The 19472-nt window shown below is 35.8% G+C and overlaps 1 protein-coding gene across 1 annotated transcript in view; it reads right to left on the reverse strand.

The window, feature by feature from the left end:
* The window catches only part of LOC101735549 (uncharacterized), a 285974-nt gene extending 267392 nt beyond the window's left edge, over window positions 1–18582 (reverse strand). The window contains exon 1 of the mRNA XM_004925600.3: window positions 17827–18582. Within this exon, the coding sequence (XP_004925657.1) occupies window positions 17827–17923 (97 nt within the window). The 5' untranslated portion in view covers window positions 17924–18582. The remainder of the gene's footprint in view (window positions 1–17826) is intronic.
* Window positions 18583–19472: the final 890 nt, after the last annotated feature.

Consider the following 19472-nt stretch of genomic DNA (forward strand, 5'->3'; position numbering starts at 1 on the left):
CAAATTGCTATTCTACATTTTTATTTCGAATTTAAAATGAAAAGAAAACGTTTTTTGAGGTTTAATTTTTTTTTATTGCCCTTGTAGGCAGACGAGCGTACGGCCCACCTGATGGTAAGTGGTTACCGTCGCCCATGGACTTCAGCAATGCCAGGAGCAGAGCCAAGCCGCTGCCTACTGCTTAATACTCTCCACAAGCCTCGTTTGAAGAAGGACATGTCATAGCGCTCGGGAAACACCGTGGAGGGGAGCTCATTCCATAGCCGGATGGTACGTGGCAAAAAAGACCTCTGTAAACGCACTGTGGATGACTGCAGTGGCTCCAGGTAGTATGGATGAACTCTACTCCGGTGGCGGGCGGTGCGATGGTTCAATCCAATTAGTTCGCAATAATTCAACTCTCTGAAAAGGCGTTCTAAGTTCATATTAAAATTAATGTTTTCCTTGTAGGCAGACGACCATACGGCCCAACTGATGGTGAGTGGTTACCGTCGCCCATGGACTTCAGCAATGCCAGGGGCAGAGCCAGGTCGCTGCCTACAAATAATTTGGTTATTTACCCTAAAAATACGTAACAGATACGTTTTTATCACCCTCACTGTCCTTTTGTTTATCAATACTAATCTGCGAAACTGTTTTAGTGATTCCTATGTGACTTACATTGGCTATTAGCACTTTTTATCTACCACAACTACTATCTACTAATAGACTTTCTCAATCAATTTTAAAATACCGCGTGGGCGGCTAATTAGTATGCTTTCACTGTCAAAGTGACATCAAACGATCAGCTTACTAAAATATACATATATATTAGCGCCTAGGTGGGGGCACGAACTCACGGCTCACCTGCTGTTAAGCGTTTACCGGAACCCATAGATATCAATCAACAACTTAAATATCGCCACCCACTTTGAGAGATGAGTTCTAATTTCTCCTTTTTTATAATACAGCCGTAGCCCTATTCATCAAACCGAAACGCTTTACTGCTTTAAAACAGAAATATGTATACAGGATTGAGGTACCTACCCTTGCGAAACCACAAGACGTCCTACCATCAGTAATATATGTATATATATATACATATAAATATGTTATGTCTTTAAAGAAAACTCACAAAAAAGGTCCAAATAAATAAAAGGTTTCGTCATCACTAATTAAATCTTGGCGATGGCCATTTAAGACACGTCCCCGTAATACTATATCTAGAATGTAGACCAGAAAAATTTCCATAATCGAACCGTAAAAGTGTCAGTGTCCTTTATCAACAAATTAACTTCACATCTCATTAAAAAATCTATCATAACATGAGTTATTCAATTTCCATGACCCACATTATATTATTATTACGGACAATCTATTCAACCTTCAATGTTAGTTCAACAACCGATATTAGAATTAGTTTGAATGTTTAATGTTAATAATTGCAGATAATTTAGTGTTACGTAATTCTTCGAACCTACTTATGAATGAGAATCGTTTATAATAGAACAATTGTCTTTAAATGCGTTTCGTTTATAGAATTTATTATTGTTTATTTAACACAGTTCAAGATAATCGGGCTACGGACAGAAATCGTCACGTAAAGAAAAAGCACCTAGTTTTTTTTTACGTAAACATAAACTGGCATAAACAAATGAGGGATTAAAAATATTAGACAGATTAACCATGTAAAAACTAAAAATCAATGCAATTTAACTATTTTACGTTCATAATCAAATTTTATATTCATACTAATATTCCAATTCCAAAAAATAGTTTATGTGTTGTTGTTGTTGGTGTGTGTTTGTTTGTTACTCTGTCTTAACCACTTAATCGATCAGCATTATATTTCTCATTCATTCTCATCTTGTCAGTGCTAAAGAAAAGGATAACTTTCATTTTTTTTAAACAGTTCGAATGTCGAGGATTTTTTTAAACATAAAACGAAGCAGAGTGTAAATCTTAGTTATTTATTATACATCATAATATAACTAATTTAAATATAAAATAATATATTTCCTTGAAATATTAATTGAAACGTTTTGATAAAGAATACCTTTCGATAATCAGGAACTTTGTTCTCACCACGGCATGCGTATTTGTATTTATTTAAGTCGGTGTTTAATTAGTGTATTTATTAAATTCGTTTTTCCCTTGAGTAGTGTGCATATAGGAAGAGGCAATCGTATTTGAATGGATTAGTATATCCGCTGTTCATTGGATAGTCGATTTTAAGAGGTAAACACTCGGAGTAAATGCGAGAAAATGGGAAAAAGCATTAGTGAAATATAGTTGTGTAAAGTCGTTGTATTATGGGGTTCCAAATATATTCATTTAATGTTTTGGCAAGTTTTTAATTTTATTAATGAGGTCGATTGAGAACGGTACCTTCCTATCTTGTATTGTAAATTATATTGTAACAATCATTGGGTGGTCCACAGAATGGTCACTGCCACTTATGGACATCAATAATGCCAGGTAGAATATACAATTTTAAAAACTAGTTTCATTCGAATACAATTTTTTTTTATTGCTTAGATGGGTAGACGAGCCCACAGCTCACCTGGTTTAAAGTGGTTACTGGAGCCCATAGACATCTACAACGTAAATGCGCCACCCACCTTGAAATATAAGTTCTAAGGTCTCAAGTACAATCAGTACAGTATTTCATACTAGATCAAATTTATAGAGATTAGGTTTAAAAAAGTTATCGTGTTAAGGTCAACAAACTTATATGTTTATTTAAATATATCTGTCACCAGAACAAAGTTCCGTACGACTAGCGGACTTCAGTGTACACGGGTAATTCAAACCAATTTGAGTGGTATGATTTTCAACAAGGAACATTTTGGAATATTTGTCCAGTAACAGTCCAATATACCTACACTCTTGACTGGTTTTCAGAACTCATTTCTTAAACAACAAAATAAATACAGATAAATTTAAAAATGGTCCTTATTCGCATTAGTTATAATATTGACTTAGAGACTTTTACGGATTAACCTCATGTTTGTTATGTCGATTTCACAATTTGATAATTATGTTTTTTTTTTGCTTTATGCAACTGGCGAAAACGAAAAAGGACACATTTTACCAAATCTCATTTGACCGAGGACAACGTTTTATGGACGTTAACGTTTTTATATTTTCATTCGTTTTTTTAGTAAACTTCACCAAGAGATATTTGCAGCTAAGTGACTAATATTTTGATTAAGGATGACTGCAGAAGTCAAATTTCATGATAAAGAGATGGTACTGTATTTTTTCTTGGAGAACTGTTTGAATTTGGTTGATTTACTTTTCTTTCTTTGGTTTGGTAGAAGCATTGTATTAAATTTTGCTTCTGAATAATTTTAAATTAAAATCTTCATACAACTAGCGATGTCTCCATACGCTCGAAAAGAAGCTATTATAAGCTATTTTTTGTGTCCAAACACATTTATAATTCCTACCTCTATGTAAAACGTTCACCTGTTAATTAAAAAAAAAATAGAACCCCGCACTAAAGCTCCTGTCTAATTGGACAGGAAGGTTATACCTAGGCAGTGGGGTATATCTCCAGGCCTAGACTATCTTGGTCCTGATATCATCATCATTATACCCTTCTCCCACCCCCGCAACATGTTTTCTCCTTCCATACACATCTATCATATACCATTTCTTCGCTCACTCCCCTCTTACCCATATCGTCTTTCAGGCAATCCATCCACTTCTTCTTAGGTCTACCTCTTTCTCTATATCCTTCCACATTTGTTCATATCTTGATCCTGGTAATAAAACATATACTCATCTTTGCTCCCGGTCGTCGAACATCAAAGATTCGGTGGACAAAATGCGTTTTTTTTTCTAATTTTCCCCATCCTTGTTAGGGCTCGTAAAAAACGATCACGTAAGGTCGTATAATCAGTGAATCCAACGCGGACTGAATAGTTTTTTTATCGCTTCACAGAACGACTCTGTCTAGTAATAGTTTGAATATAAAAACGGTGGTTAATGTGTTAATCCTTGACATAATTGAAAGATTACGCGTCAATTAACCTGCACGGAATGATACCACAGTTTTTGGCGGATTTTTGTTCTCAAACAATCACTCGTTTTATCTTATGGAAGTGATACAGTCAACACAATACAATATAGTTAATATAGTTGTCGTGGCCTAAAGAATAAGACGTCTGGTGCATTCGTGTTGAGCGATGCACCGATGTTCGAATCCCAGACGGGTACCAATTTTTCTAATGAAATACGCACTCAACAAATGTTCACGATTGACTTCCACAGTGAAGGAATAATATCGTGTAATAAAAACCAAACCCGCAAAATTATAATAAGCGTAATTACTGGTAGTAGGGCCTCTTGTGAGTCCGCGCGGGTAGTTACCACCGCCTTGCCTATTTCTGCCGTGAATCAGTAATGTGTTTCGGTCTGAAGGGTAGGGCACCAGTTGTAACTATACTGATATCTTAGAACATATATCTCAAGATGGGTGGCGTATTTACGTTATAGATGTCTATGGGCTCCAGTAACCAATTAACACCAGGTGGGATGTGAGCTTGTCCACCCATCTAAGCAATAAAAAAAAACCTAACCACTTAACAACAGGACTGCCGTGAGCTAGAGCTCCATGTAACATTAAATAAAAAACTAGGTACTAGTAATTTTTAGTTAAATTAACAAAAATAACAAAGCATGGTCTACAATTAGCGGTTCCCGCCCACTTGCCGCAAAGCCGAGCTATTCACAATTGCTTATAATTCGTACACAGGGTCAAGTGCGAGTGAACTCCTTGCCTAATTGAATTCAACTACTTCTTCCACAGTGTAAAGATGCTAATAAAATTTAACTAGGACAAGTGTAACATATTTTTAAAAGATATGTTTAAAAAGGTATTTTACATCTTTATTAAAAATAGTGTTATTTTTTTAAATTTGTAAATTTTTGTAAATTTTTGGCTTTTAAATCATCACTAGATGTTGCGCTGACCATATGTTTTTTTTTTTATAATTAAAAATTCAAAAGATTATACTTTCGGCGGTAGTTTAGAAATCGAAATTAAGCCGTAAATGTATTGTAAGTATTTTGATCTATTTATACTTACTGGTGGTAGGACCTCTTGTGAGTCCGCGCGGGTAAGTATCACCTCTCTGCCTATTTCTTCCGTGAAGCAATAATGCGTTTCGGTTTGAAGGGTGCGGCAGTCGTTGTAACTATACTTGAGACTTTAGAACTCATATCTCAAGGTGGGTGGTGGATTTACGTATATGTCTATGGGCTCCAGCTCCTAACACCAGGTGGGCTGTGAGCTTATCCACCCATCTAAGCAATAAAAAAGGCACTTCTTTGGGTGCGCCCTGATGTTCCTTGTAGACCACGTTATCATTCATCGTTATCAATTTTTATGAGCCACAAACTGATTCAAACTGATTTATACTCTAACAATTTCAATGTTCACGTAGCAGCTTACGTAATTATTTTTCGTCTCAAATACTTTTTTTTAGATACCTACTTGCCAAATAGAAGTTCGTTTTTAACATTTTAGATTTGTTCTGCATCAATGTACAAAAGCGTTTGTGTGAGAATAATTTTCACTACTGCAAACCTCAAATTATTATTTTTTTTTTTTTTATTGCCTTTGTAGGCAGACGAGCATACGGCCCACCTGATGGTAAGTGGTCACCGTCGCTCATGGGCGTCAGCAATGCCAGGGGCAAAGTCAAGCCGCTGCCTACCATTGCCCTGATGGAAATTTGTTGGAAGGGTTTTTGTTTAGTAATCAGTAATGGTTAGGCATTTATACAAATTTTGTTTTCATGTTTTGTTTATATACGTGTTTTATACGGCTATTCACAATTTTATAATTTACTTGTAAATAAAACAAGTTTTTTTTTAAATCAGTTCCCAAAGTACATTAGAGCATTTTAAATATCGAATATTAAGCTATAATTTTGACGAGCTAGAGTAGGAACGGTTCAACTTAAATACAAAATAAACTGACAAAAAATATTTGTTGAAACAGAAAGCCGGTGTTACGTAATAACGCATCGATATTAATGGCTGTTCACACCACTCTGTCTGAGCGTGTAACGCAGATACTTTTATGTCAGGAAGGCTATGAATCAACAATTTTTGACCTGCTGTTTTAAAATTTGACTGTGCCAACTTATATAACCGGTATAATTCTGATCAAGTCACTTCCGAACCGGCCGTGTGACTCGCGCTTCCTAGTTCCATGCGACATTGCGAATTATTATTCTTCATCGACATTAAATTTTTTTGTTTCGTAATTTTTATTTTTCCTCCTATTGACTTGTAAGTGACCTTATTGATCCACGTAGCTTAACTGTTTGCTGTAATGCAAAAGTATATTCCGAAGGTGTGTCTAAAATTAATAATTTAATATAAAAAGTCATCAGTTCATTATCTAACATAGTTAGAGATGTTTAATGCTAATGAATATCACGTTATGTAAACACGTCGACCGCAACGATTGCTACTCTCGATTGTTTTTGTAGGACAGTATAGGAGAGTAATATAATCAAAGCAAATAATTGTGATTCAAATACACGGCTCGCAAGAGAAAAACCCGGAGAAAACATTTTCAACTTCAAACAGAATAAGAGCGCTTAAGTATGGATATTTTATTTATTTATTTAGACATTTTAGACGGACGGGAACGTTGCCTGAAAATGTGTTACAGGAGATACTATATATTTTATTTGTATTAATTGTAGCTCAGATGACGACTAAATTCAATTAAGTTAAGCCCACCAAATTTTCATATAAGTGCAATACTTTGTTAGATAAATATTAAAAAGAGATGATTACGAAGCATAGCTTACATATAAATAATTTAATTATATACTTACTGTGACTTAAAGCCTTCGTCAAACAGAACGCGTACTTAGAGCGCGTCAGAGTGCTAAACTAACGCCGCGCTATGACACCGAGATGTGTTGTATAACTATGGTAACATACCGTCACACAGAGCGCCAGCGCTATAGCGCTTATAGCGCTTATAGCTTATAGTACATCACATCTCGGCGTCATAGCGTAGCGCTCTGACGCGCGCTAATTACACGTTCTTCTTGACGAAGCCTTAAACTGACGGCACGCTATGACGCCGAGATGTGTTGTACTACTATGGTAATATACTGTCAAACAGCCCTAACGCCGCAACAGAGCGTTGCGTATTTATAGCGATGGGGCTCTGTCTGACAGTATGTTACCATAGTAGTACAACACATCTCGGCGTCATAGCGCGCCGTCAGTTTAGCGCCCTGACGCGCGCTAATTACGCGTTCTGTTTGACGAAGCCTTAAAAGTGCCATGATGATTATAAGTAGTGTTTAACTAAATAAAACTGTTAATTACTTAATTTTTAGGTGTAGATTACTTAAAATGTGTATTTAAGTTGATTTTTGATAACAATTACATAATATCTACTTTAGAAAGATGTCATTTTGTTAAAAATAAATAAAGAAAGAATTGTCGTTACTACTTGCCCTGGTAGACGTTACAACTTGCCCCAAGCACGAGGTAAGTTGTAACACCGCATTTCTTCTAGAAAATAATTAATTTTAAAATAATGACCAATAGTTATGTTATTGTTTTTACTTGATTTGGTAGAGGAAGAGTTACAGCATCCATCCATCTTTATTTAGTAGCAATTTAATCAATGAATCTCAAGATATATATTAGTTTTCATGAAAACTGTTACACCAAGCCCCTCGCTCCTCTACACGTATCCTATTTTATTTATCTATCAGTTATTGTTCCAAATGCTCTATTATAATAATGTAGACGTTTATCACACTCTTGGACTTTAACCAAATATAGGAGTATCTTTTAACTAAACACGGATGTTCTGAGCTGACAACAAAGCTATACATATTTGAATCTGTATATTTTTGTATGAGGACAAAATTACGTATCATGTTGTATAATTTGTAATTCAAATCATTATTTTTTGCGCGCATACCTTAACTTTTATTCGTTCGAGTATCAAGCAAAAAGCCTTGGACCAATCTTTAATTATTTTTTGGGCAAGTCTCACTCCAACCATTCCAACCGCGTGACAATCGTAAACAAATGCCTAACTCAAATCTGCGCATATTCAACTACAACACCAAAGTATCCCAAATTATAAGAACTCACACGAAAACCAGTTTTGCGTAACTGGGGTTAGAGGTCGTTTCGCGTTAAAACACGTTAGTAGGTAGCTCGAAGGAGAATTTAATTAAAAATTCAAACAACACGTGATGTCATTACTTTGTACAACGAGCTTCGTTTCATTGATCTCCGCTGATTTAAAAAAGAAAAATATGTTTTTTGAACCGACTTTTTATTTATTTATTGCTTAGATGGTTGGACGAGCTCACAGCCCACCTGGTGTTAAGTGGTTACTGGAGCCCATAGACATCTACTACGTAAATGCGCCACCCACCTTCAGATACAAGTTGTAAGATCTCAGTATAGTTACAACGGCTGCCCTACCCTTCAGACTGAAACGTATTATTGCTTCACGGCAGAAATAGGCAGGGTGGTGGTACCTACCCGCGCGGACTCACAAGATGTCCTACCACCAGTTCAGTGTTAAAGAAAGAGAAGGATCTCGTGATACTTTTACGGTACAGTCTCACGTTTTTTAATTATTAAAAATGATTAATTATTAAGTTTAATTATTAACCGCACAAGTAAGGGCCAACATCCCGCCTGTTTCCGTAGTGAAACAGTCACGCATCGCGATCTGAAGACTTCGAGTTGACGTTTATGAAGTGGTCGTGGCCTAAAGGATAAGACGCACGGTGCATTCGTATCGAGCGATGCGATTATGCCACTGTTCGAATCCCGCAGACAGGTACGATTTTTTTTTTTAATAAAATACCTACTTATAAAATTTTCACGATTGACTTTCGCGGTGTAGGAATAAAAATTAAAACTCGCAAACATTTTAATTTGTGTAAATACTAATGGTAGGGTCTTATGAGCCCGCGTGGGAAGATATCACCAACCTCGCTAGTTCTGCCGGCTATACTGCTCTGGTAGCCGCTGTACTGTATAACTGAGGCTCAGATCTCAAGTCTCAAGGTGGGTGGCGACATTTACGTTATTGGTGTTGTTGATGCTCCGCTGATTAATTAACACCAGTTGGGCCATAAGTTCGTTCATCCATCTAAATGATAAATTAAAAAAATCACGTTGAGAGCAATATGGACCCTATTGACATTTACTAACAAGATCTAGTCTACCATAATATTTAAAATATTTGTGGCGGTAGCCATCACAGAACACAAGATAATTGACAGATGCCTGAATCTCGCTTTCCACATTTTCAAGATAAAGCGCATATACCTATACAACTTCCGAACAACAACATTCGGACCGTCGGTCTACTGAGCAATATCACCCGCTCGGTGGAAGATCTTCCCTTTGTCGTATACCTACATATTAAATAAAATTTGAATTGTCTGGTATTACTAACGTGGTTTAAATTTCAAACATTCACTGATTATTATTATTTTTGGGAAATCATCATTTAAAATATAAGTATATATTTATTAAAAACCACGTACGCTAATACGTTGACAGCGATAAAATATATACAAGTAGAACTTGTCCATTTTCTGTGAGTGTTTTATGTTAAATTCGAAATAATTGTCACGAATACGAGTCGATACTAAGTTGTATATGAACGCAATTATTTTATGATCCTAGTTATCAGAGTCGTAGTAAAATCGGTTGTTCGAATCATGTATGTTAGTAACGTTACATCAATTTTCGTAAAGTTGATTTTTGCTTGTTTATAAACAGGCTCTTTCGTCCTTATGTTTCTAATAAGAAGAATCCTTTGTTAAATTATTATTAGCACGTGTAGTTCTAATCGGACATTGTTATCAAGAACTTTTTTATAGGTCTAAAAAAATATTATGGTTTTTGTTAAAAATCGTAGTCAAAGACAGAAAATGCCGATCCCCTTACAGAAATCTACAAAGCCAGGTATAATATTTTATATATAGAGAATTTATCAAGTACTTTTTCCTTACCCTTTGAATATACCTCACTAACAAAAGTTAAAACTATCTTCGTCTGTGTTTTGTCATATAAAACTAAAGCGGTATGATTTGTATTTGATTATAAATTGTTAATACTCGAGGACACAATTATTAAGTGCTCATTCATATGTTTTCAAATTGAAACTCGTATTGGATACAATGGTACTCTTCAATATGCGACATTAGAATCTTAAAAAAATAAAATAAAAGGCCGCTGAGTTTGTTTCGCCGGTTCTTCTCAGGACTATGTTATACTGACATCTAGGTTGAAATAAATGATTTTGAATTTGAATTTGAATAATGTTCTGAAGCTCACACATGCCGATCGATGTATTTATTAGAAAGTAATCTTCTTTCTCTTTCTTTTTCTTTTTTAAAAACACAACTACTCGAAGGAAATCGCGACATCATAACATACAATAGTATTATGAATGCCTCTGACTAGTTTGAGTCACGAAATCGAAGTGGCTTGTGGAGAGTATTAAACGGTAGGCAGCGGCTTGACTCTGCCCCTGGTATTGCTGAGGTCCATGAGCGACGGTAACCACTCACCATCGGGTGGGCCGTTTGCTTACACAGTTTTTTTATTGCTTAGATGGGTGGATGAGCTCACAGCCCACCTAGTGCTAAGTGCTTACTGGAGCCCATAGACATCTACAATGTGAATGCGCCACCCACCTTGAGATATAAGTTCTAAGGTTTTAAGTATAGTTACAACGGTTGCCCCACCCTTAAAAACGAAACGCATTACTGCTTCACGTCAGAAATAGGCGGAGTGGTGGTACCTACCGTGCGGACTCACAAGAGGTCCTACCACCAGTAAACGGGCAACAAAAAAATTAAAATAAAAGTTTCAATTGAGTCGAGTTTCCTCTAAATTCTCCTTCCATGGTCAGCCCACCACACCAGTTGCGACATATAGAAGTTTACCGTGACTCTAGATGAGTACATTTAGATCGTAATCCATTCGCTTCCATTAAGTGACGTCATACTTTTTACGTGCCCGAACATAATAAATATAATATACTAGCGCCCTCGCTTCGCTTCGGAAACTGTAATTTATTATTAATTTCTCCACTATTTAATGGATGTTATCTTTATATTAATATGTGAAGCAAAAACTTTGTATCCTTTTTACGAAAATTATGCGGACGGAGGAGTATGAAATTTTCCATACTTATAGAGAATATAGAGAAGAAGTGCACAATGCTCATATATTTTTAAAATAATGCATAAAAGATACATTAAATCAATAAAGAAAACATTACACACACTACATACCATGTATTTGACGCACACACGCATGCATACTATTTATTGGCCAACTATTGTTCTTGACGTCTGTGATCAAATTGAGAATAGATTAAATTGTGATTATAGAAGTATAAAATACAATCATAATGTTGTACAGACTTACAATTCCAATTATAGTCGAATTTCGACTACTGCGGGACCTCTAGTTTTACATATAAACCTTCCTCTTCAATCTCTCTATCTATTTAAAAAACCGCATCAAAATCCGTTGCGTAGTTTTGAAGATTTAAGCATACATAGGGACAGATATAGGGACAGAGAAAGCGACTTTGTTTTATATTATGTAGTGATTTCTGAGAAACTTCTATCAAACACGATAGATATTAATTCTTCTTTCTGCGTAGATCCTAGGCCTTGAAATGTTGTTTCGTAGATAAATATAGACAAAAATAACGATGCAACATACTATTAAAAAAAACGTGTTAAGAATATTAAATGCTTTTACATATTTTTAAGACATAGCCAAGGTTGTATTACTAAATCCAGATTTCTAAATAAGATAGTACGTATCGTGAGATTATAGATATTAAACATTATTCACGCTTGGTATTTTAAACGAATGTGAAAACTTCTATTTGCTAATTTGCTTTTGAAAAATACTAATAATTTTATGTTATCTGTGTAATGTTTGACATTTAGGTACTACACTACATTTAGGTAAAGAGTTAAATTCTATTCGTTAGTGATACGCATCACTAGATCGACTATGTGTTTTTAAACTAGAACATAGATTTTCAAAGAAAATGACAGGATTTGCAAGGAACATTAGGAGATTCCCAAGAAGAAATAAAAAAAAACCTATTTTATTTAAAATAAAACACGACAACGCCTGCCAGACAATCTGACAATAATAATCCTTCAATGTATAATAGTGAACTATGGGGACATAGTTAAATTTACAGATACGAAGTAATTGCCAACGTGTTTTCATTTCTAGGTATCTATCTATGTTTCACTATCATTTTAAACCAGCATCGAGTTAAAATGTAAAATTCATTAGCAACAGCGAGCCGTATCTAAACTAAGCGGACCGCCTCTGTCCGTCTGTCAACGTGTAAATCAACAGAAATTGGAAACTATGAAAACAACATTCAGCCGCACGTATAATTAAACAATCTTCAAACATAAGTGGAAGACTAATTACGATGAAAAGATAGCACTAAAACCAGCGAACGGTAATGCTGCTAAAGAACATTGAACCGCCAATTTAAATATGAATAAATACTGATAATTAATTTGTTGCCAACTCTCAAAAATTCATTTTCATTTTTTTACTGTTACGATGATAAAATTTATGAGATCATGATTAAAGATCGCCCAATCGCATTTATCAAATACACGATTCAAGAATTAAGGAACAAAAATTGAATCTAGGATAACAGAGTGGCTGATACTCTATTAATTGTCGTTAAGTGGCTACCAGAATAAACAATATGAATGCTTTGAGAGATGAATTGAGACTGTCAGTGGTATTTTAATATGTACATCCTCCTGTTATGGAACGCATGTTAAAGCACCTATTGACAGAGCTAGGTGGAATGGTAGAGCCCAACGCGTGCAGGCTTACCATAAAAAAAAATTAAATTCAATAACAGTTCTGTTTTGTATTTGGAACAAAAATCACTCTATGTATATCAAATTTTGTTCATATTTCTCTGTTAAAAGTGTTCCTCTTCTCAATGCAAGCAAATACAATAAAACTAAATTGTTAATGTATTTTCAAACTAAAAAAAATCCCATTGAAATACGTTACGTCGATATCGACTCTCGGCTAAATTGATTTCGCAATCTACAATAAATGATTAGTTACAATATCGTGACACGCATTTCCTACCTACATAGAACCAGTTTCAGCAAACAGGATATTGTCGAAGGAGACTAAAAAGAATCAAATAGGATTTAGGGTTCCTTGATCAACGGGACTAGATAATAAAAATCTGTGTACGGAAATTAGGCTTAAGATTTGGGACAGTGACGGAATATAAAAAAAATGAAATAGTGGATAAAGTATGATTTACAACCTTTACAACGCACTAGGAATCGAAATAAGATCAAGGAATGTGTTCATTAAAAAACCCAATTATTTTAATTATCTTAGCAAAATCCCATATTCGTAAAAACATTTAGAATCTAACTATCGTGCTAATCGCTTTTGCTTTGATATTCAGTGTTTGGCGAATGCGATCCATTAACGGTACTTTTAGGTACCACAAGCACTGGTCACCGTCCTTGTCAAAGCCATCGCTTGGGACGAAGGGCTCGACGAGTGAATTAACCCATAGACACAACCCACTGAGTTTCTCGCCGGATCTTCTCAGTGGTTCGCGTTTCCGATCCGGAGGTAGATTCTGCGATGCTCTGCTCTTGCTAGGGCCAGTGTTAGCAACACTCCCGGTTTGAGCCCCGTGAGCTCACTTACACGTCAAGGAGAAGCTGAAATAGCCTCTCAAGGCTATCGGCTATCAGCATAGGTAAGAAAAAAAAGGGCGAATGCTTGGCATATGTCACTTGAAGTTTATCAACAACAATAATTGCACCTTATGTCTGAAAAAAAAATAACTTGTTTGCTTATAGAGTCAATTGAAGAGACACTTCGATTCACACACCTCAACGAACTTAATGCAAAATTATTGGATGTTTATTGTTAAATAATTATATGAATAAATGTTTCGAAGACAATACATTTATATAATAATACAAAGGCACCTTTATAATAATTATATTAAAAATGTGAATTTTGCTCAATTACTACAACCATCAAGTCTATGAAAAAATTTATGGACATTACAAGTCACCGCTTCCAGCTGTGTCGCATTATTTATTCATTTGTTTCATTCCTTATTCTGTTGACTTTCCAAACCGTATGTAAATAATTGACAAGTGACAAGATTTAACAGAAGTAAGAGTATAAGTAGTTTTTTACTGGTGGTAGAATCTCTTGTGAGTCCGCACGGGTAGGTACCACCACCCCACCTATTTCTGCCGTGAAGCAGTAATGCGTTTCGGCTTGAAGGATGGGGCAGCCGTTGTAACTATACTGAGACCTTAGAACTTACATCTCAAGGTGGGGGGTGTATTTACGTTGTATGTGTTTATGGGCTTCAGTAATTACTTAACATCGCGTGGGCTCGTCCACCAATCTAAGCAATAAAAAAGGTACATCAACTTACAAATACACAGTATTCTTAATACGTAAGTTGAAGTTGTTTGTTTGATGTAGTTATGCAGCACCAAATCGGAAAAATGCTTTTTCTTTAGGACTATTAATTTGACGCGGAGATGGGCATACAAAAATCAATTTTAGCATCTCAAGGAGATCAAATAGGGCTTAATTTAAAGAGGAATCTAGTTTCACTACAGACAACTATTATACAATAAATTTTTGTATACTCTGAGTGGAAATTATACAGCCAAAAAGATGACGACTCTCTCTGCTTCGGTAACACAAGAGTTTCAAACCGAATTGTGTTTTAATATATGTACATTACTAAAATACAAATTCAGAGCTCGAACATAACAACATAGAAAGTATGTGTTTAAATACATTAAAAATAATGAATTTAACATGTAACTGTTGCGTACGTCATATTTTTATTATAACTCTTGGATCAATGCATTCTAAATACAATGTCAAAAACTAAAGAACGCTCTGCGCATTCTCCCTAGTAAATCACCCAAGGATGATGAAGAGAAAATCGATGGCGATGGATGCATTGATTTTAAATCTATACTTAATATTATAAAGAGGAAAGATTTGTTTGTTTGTTTGTTTCGAATAGGCTCCGAAACTACTGGACCGATTTGAAAAATTCTTTTTTCATTAGAAGCCGACATTGTCCCTGATGAACATAGGCTACTTTTTTTAATTTTTTTTTTTTTTTTGGTTTCATGTGTGTTTTAATGTTTCCGAAGCGAAGCGAGGGCGGGTCGCTAGTGTATTATAAAAAAAACTTTTTTTATAATTAAGTCAATGCGATATGTACTATACCAGTCTTATAAATAAATAAATAACATATTACAATAAGAAACAAAGTATGTGTACTGTATTTAATTTACACTATAGATATGTATTTAAATAATAATGGTTTACTTCAGTTTTATCTCTTCTATCTATAGAAACCGGCGAAGCTAATGACTCGGACATGACTATTTAATAAAATATATTGAATGAAGAATATCAAGGTGCAGTTTTTTTGTTATCAAGACTGACAAACGTAGTCAAGATAAATTGTTTGATAATACGGAGTCTGGATTTATATCTCGTGCTGCGGCACTTCGTCTTGCGAATGACAACATTAGTTGTGAAATCACAACACTATGCTGCACGAGGGAATGTATTTGTTGTGATTTTCGGTTTGGTGTTAAATCTGCGCAATTACATGGGCGTTTAGCTCCCGTGTTCATTTCATCTATGGATTTTCTAAAATGTATTATATATTTGCATTTTCGTGGTCTAAAGGACTCTCGGAGTCGGCAATTCAAAATAATGTGTACTTGTGTAAATATGACAACACCTTTATCATTATTATACTAAAGATCATTTTCGTATCCTCCAGATTTAATTAAACTCTTTCATAAAATTTACCCATCGCCATCAGTATGCCTTTTTGAAATGAGACTTGAAAAGAATCCTTTGTGATAATTAATTGATTGCTGTATCCTACAATATCTGATTATTATCAACAACAATAAGTATTCACGTTCTATATCGTAAACTAGTCTGCCTTCGAAGGAATTTGTCTTCTGTATACATTGATTTATACTATCTAGATTCTTAATCCAAACAACAACATAATGGAACTCTTAAATTGGTTCGTATGTCACAACTATTTAACGCTGTAACTTTGGCAAAATATTATAAGAGAAGAAGAAATTTGGGTGACATATCGACTTTACAAATTGAGTATATCATATTATTATAGTAATTGATTTGTAATGGCTGACAAATATCTATATTTATCCTTTTAAGAGATAATGTAATTTTGGATAATTGATACAAAATTCGACTGAACAGATTCTGATGTATAGAGTGAATTTAGTAAAAAAATTTTTTAAGACTTTTTCTTAATTTGAAGATAGAAAAATGTATAACGATCAACGAGGAAATAATGAAATATATATAATTTTTTTTATTAGAAATTCGATTATCTTATCATAGGAGACAAATTAAACATTTTCTAAGGTATGTCAGAAATACTGTATAATTATTTATAATATACGATTTATAGTAATTGTTTTAAGAAACAAATACAATATACGAGAATGCAAATAATACATTCTGATGTTCTGAGTGCTTGTGATTAAAAGTGACGTTTATACCAATTTACACAGCTGAAAACTCGACATATTCTGATTAGTCTCAGTACGTTGGAAAACAAATAGGAATGCCAAGAAACACACTATCGTGAAACGCAAAATATTCGCTAAGATCACTGATATTATGACTTTGATATGAGAAGAGTTGTGTTTTGTTTTATGAATTGATAAGACCTATGTGATGTGCATGAATGCTTAGTTGAATTTAGGTTCTTTTTGCTTTAAAAGCAACATACACATATGTAACATTGTGTACCTGACGGGGCAACACCCTTCGAATTATATAAGTTTTATCTATAATTATATTATTATTAATATTATAAAGCTGAAGAGTTTGTTTGTTTGAACGTGCTAATCTCAGAAACTACTGGTCCGATTTTAAAGAATATTTCAGTGTTAGATAGCCCATTTATTGAGGAAGACTATAGATTATATAACATCATGAGACCTATACAAGTGGAGCACCAATAAACAATGTTTCAAAATATTTTCACTTTCTACGTAAATGAAGTGGGGGTAAAATTTAGCGTTATGCCAATGTAACTATTCCACGCGGACGGAGTCGCGAGCAAAAGCTAGTTTTACATATGAATACATAAAAACGGTATTCAATTTTGATTTCCAAGGTGTAACAATGATACACGCTCAACTAGACTCGTAATCGGCGAGTTAAAAGAGAAAACGTGCGTTTGTTTGTACAAATATTTCGTCCATTTCGCGTCGCCGGGCAGGTTTTGAAGTCGTTCGTCCAAGTAAGTTAACAGAGTGAAAACGGCTCGCAATAAGCGGTTCGTTGCGTGATATCCGCAAGCACCTGGCTAGCCGTTGCATAGAACCTTGGTTCTTAAGCTATTAATGCCCCTAATTGATGTGCTAAATTCTGTTCTCTTGTTCAAAAAGTTCAAGAGCACCTCACGACTTGAATGTTCGAAGCTACAATTATTAATCGTTTCGCCATTCAGTCCAGTATCAATAAGAGACAGAATAAATGAAAGGCGGCCCAATCGTTCCGCTGTTTTGGATTAGTTTGTTTTCTAAAAACACTCATCGTCCGCTTCAAAACAAACGAACTGATCGTAACAACTATTGTTTCGTTCCATTTAAATGTTTGGAAAGAAAAAAATCTTGACGTCCGAATACATCGCGCATATTACGCATTTCAACATACCTGTGTCCTGAGCATTTTGCAGGTGATGTATGTGATGCAGGTGCGCATAGTAATGGTGATGATGTAGGATGCATTCCAGATCCGTGCAATTCAACATTGTCACAGAGCACTGGCGGCGGCGGCGGCCGTCTGCTCACTCACGCTCAGTGCACACTTTCACAAAACTATTCCACTGACACCACAAGTCGTCCCGCTGTCACATCACGTTATCTCCGCGAACACAGATAAAGGACGAGCACACATCGATCGAATCCAGAGGGAACGGCGCCGGTACGTCTCCTATTGTTTACCACATCACGCGGTACAGTTAACAAACTTTCCAATCCTGCGGATGTTCACTTAGCGCGAGACGTTCCATCCATGTTCGTATTCCGCGCGTCGTTTTGAAACGGAAGGCGTAATCGATAAGACGGTCGATTCGATAACTGCGCGGGTTCTGCGGCGTTGTACAGTTGCGTGCGCGCAACACTTGTGCCGCGCGATTGTAAACTGAATGTGGCATGGCGAGCGCTTGCCACCTCTCCCTAGCTCCCGACCTCGACCGCAGACGTAGGAGCCCTAGCTATCATATCGCGCCACCTATGCCCCGTCGAGGATAATGCGGCGTTCAACGTCCGATTCTTTTATCATCCTGACACAACAACAACAGCAAACAAGTATTTCAAGACGTCATAAAGAAATTACGAACTTGAATAGTTAAAATAATGCGATCCACGCGATAAGCTTTATTTTATTATGTCTACAGCTATAAAACTCAATGTTAACTAGTTGGAACACTTCAATTACTCATAACGCTTATCAACATAGATCGAGAGCGGCCTTAATAAATGTTTGTACGCATGATTTTGACGTCTAAGACCGAAATGTAACTAGTACAAGAGATTTGCGGAAAAAGTTTTAAAACAAACATGCAGAATATCCGTAGTAGTAGCCAAGGTCGAGACACCTGCTCGCCGTGAACGTTCCGTTGCTGCAGACAGACTTTCGAGTGACTGAACTATGAATTAACATTATACATACTCAATACCTCTTGGTAGAAGTATAATTAGGCGTATTGTCGTCTGGCAGATTGTTTGTATCGAGTCGTCCGAACGTGCATTGTACCGATTGAGGCACCGTCGATTTCATTTCAGAAATTTGACATAAATTAGCTCTAGCCATCATTTCGTTTGCACTCTTGGCAGAGTAATTTCCGCCGTGAAGCAGTAATGCGTTTCGATTTGAAGTGTGGGGCAGCCGTTGTAACTATACTTGAGACCTTAGAACTTACATCTCAAGGTGGGTGGCGCAGTTACGTTGTAGATGTATATGGGCCCCAGTAACCACTTAACACCAGATGAGCTGTGAGCTCGTCCAGCCATCTAAGCAATAAAAAAAAACTCGTTGACGGGATCGTTTAGAGCTGCCTTTATTTGGTCAGTCCATCGTAACGGTGAACTGCAGCGTGGTCTTTTACCCTCAATCATGCCCTGCCTTAGCAATCATATCGAAGGGCGAAAGGCTATTTGGTTTAAGCGACATTTCGCTTAAATCATCATCATCAGCCTATAGCAGTCCACTGTTGGACTTAGGCCTTTCCAATTGTTCGCCACTGAGCACGATCCTCGCCTTCTCTCATCCAGTTCCTGCCAGCCACCCTGCACAGA

The sequence above is a fragment of the Bombyx mori genome, chromosome 9 (assembly GCF_030269925.1).
Source record: "Bombyx mori chromosome 9, ASM3026992v2".
In the NCBI taxonomy this organism is placed as follows: domain Eukaryota; kingdom Metazoa; phylum Arthropoda; class Insecta; order Lepidoptera; family Bombycidae; genus Bombyx; species Bombyx mori.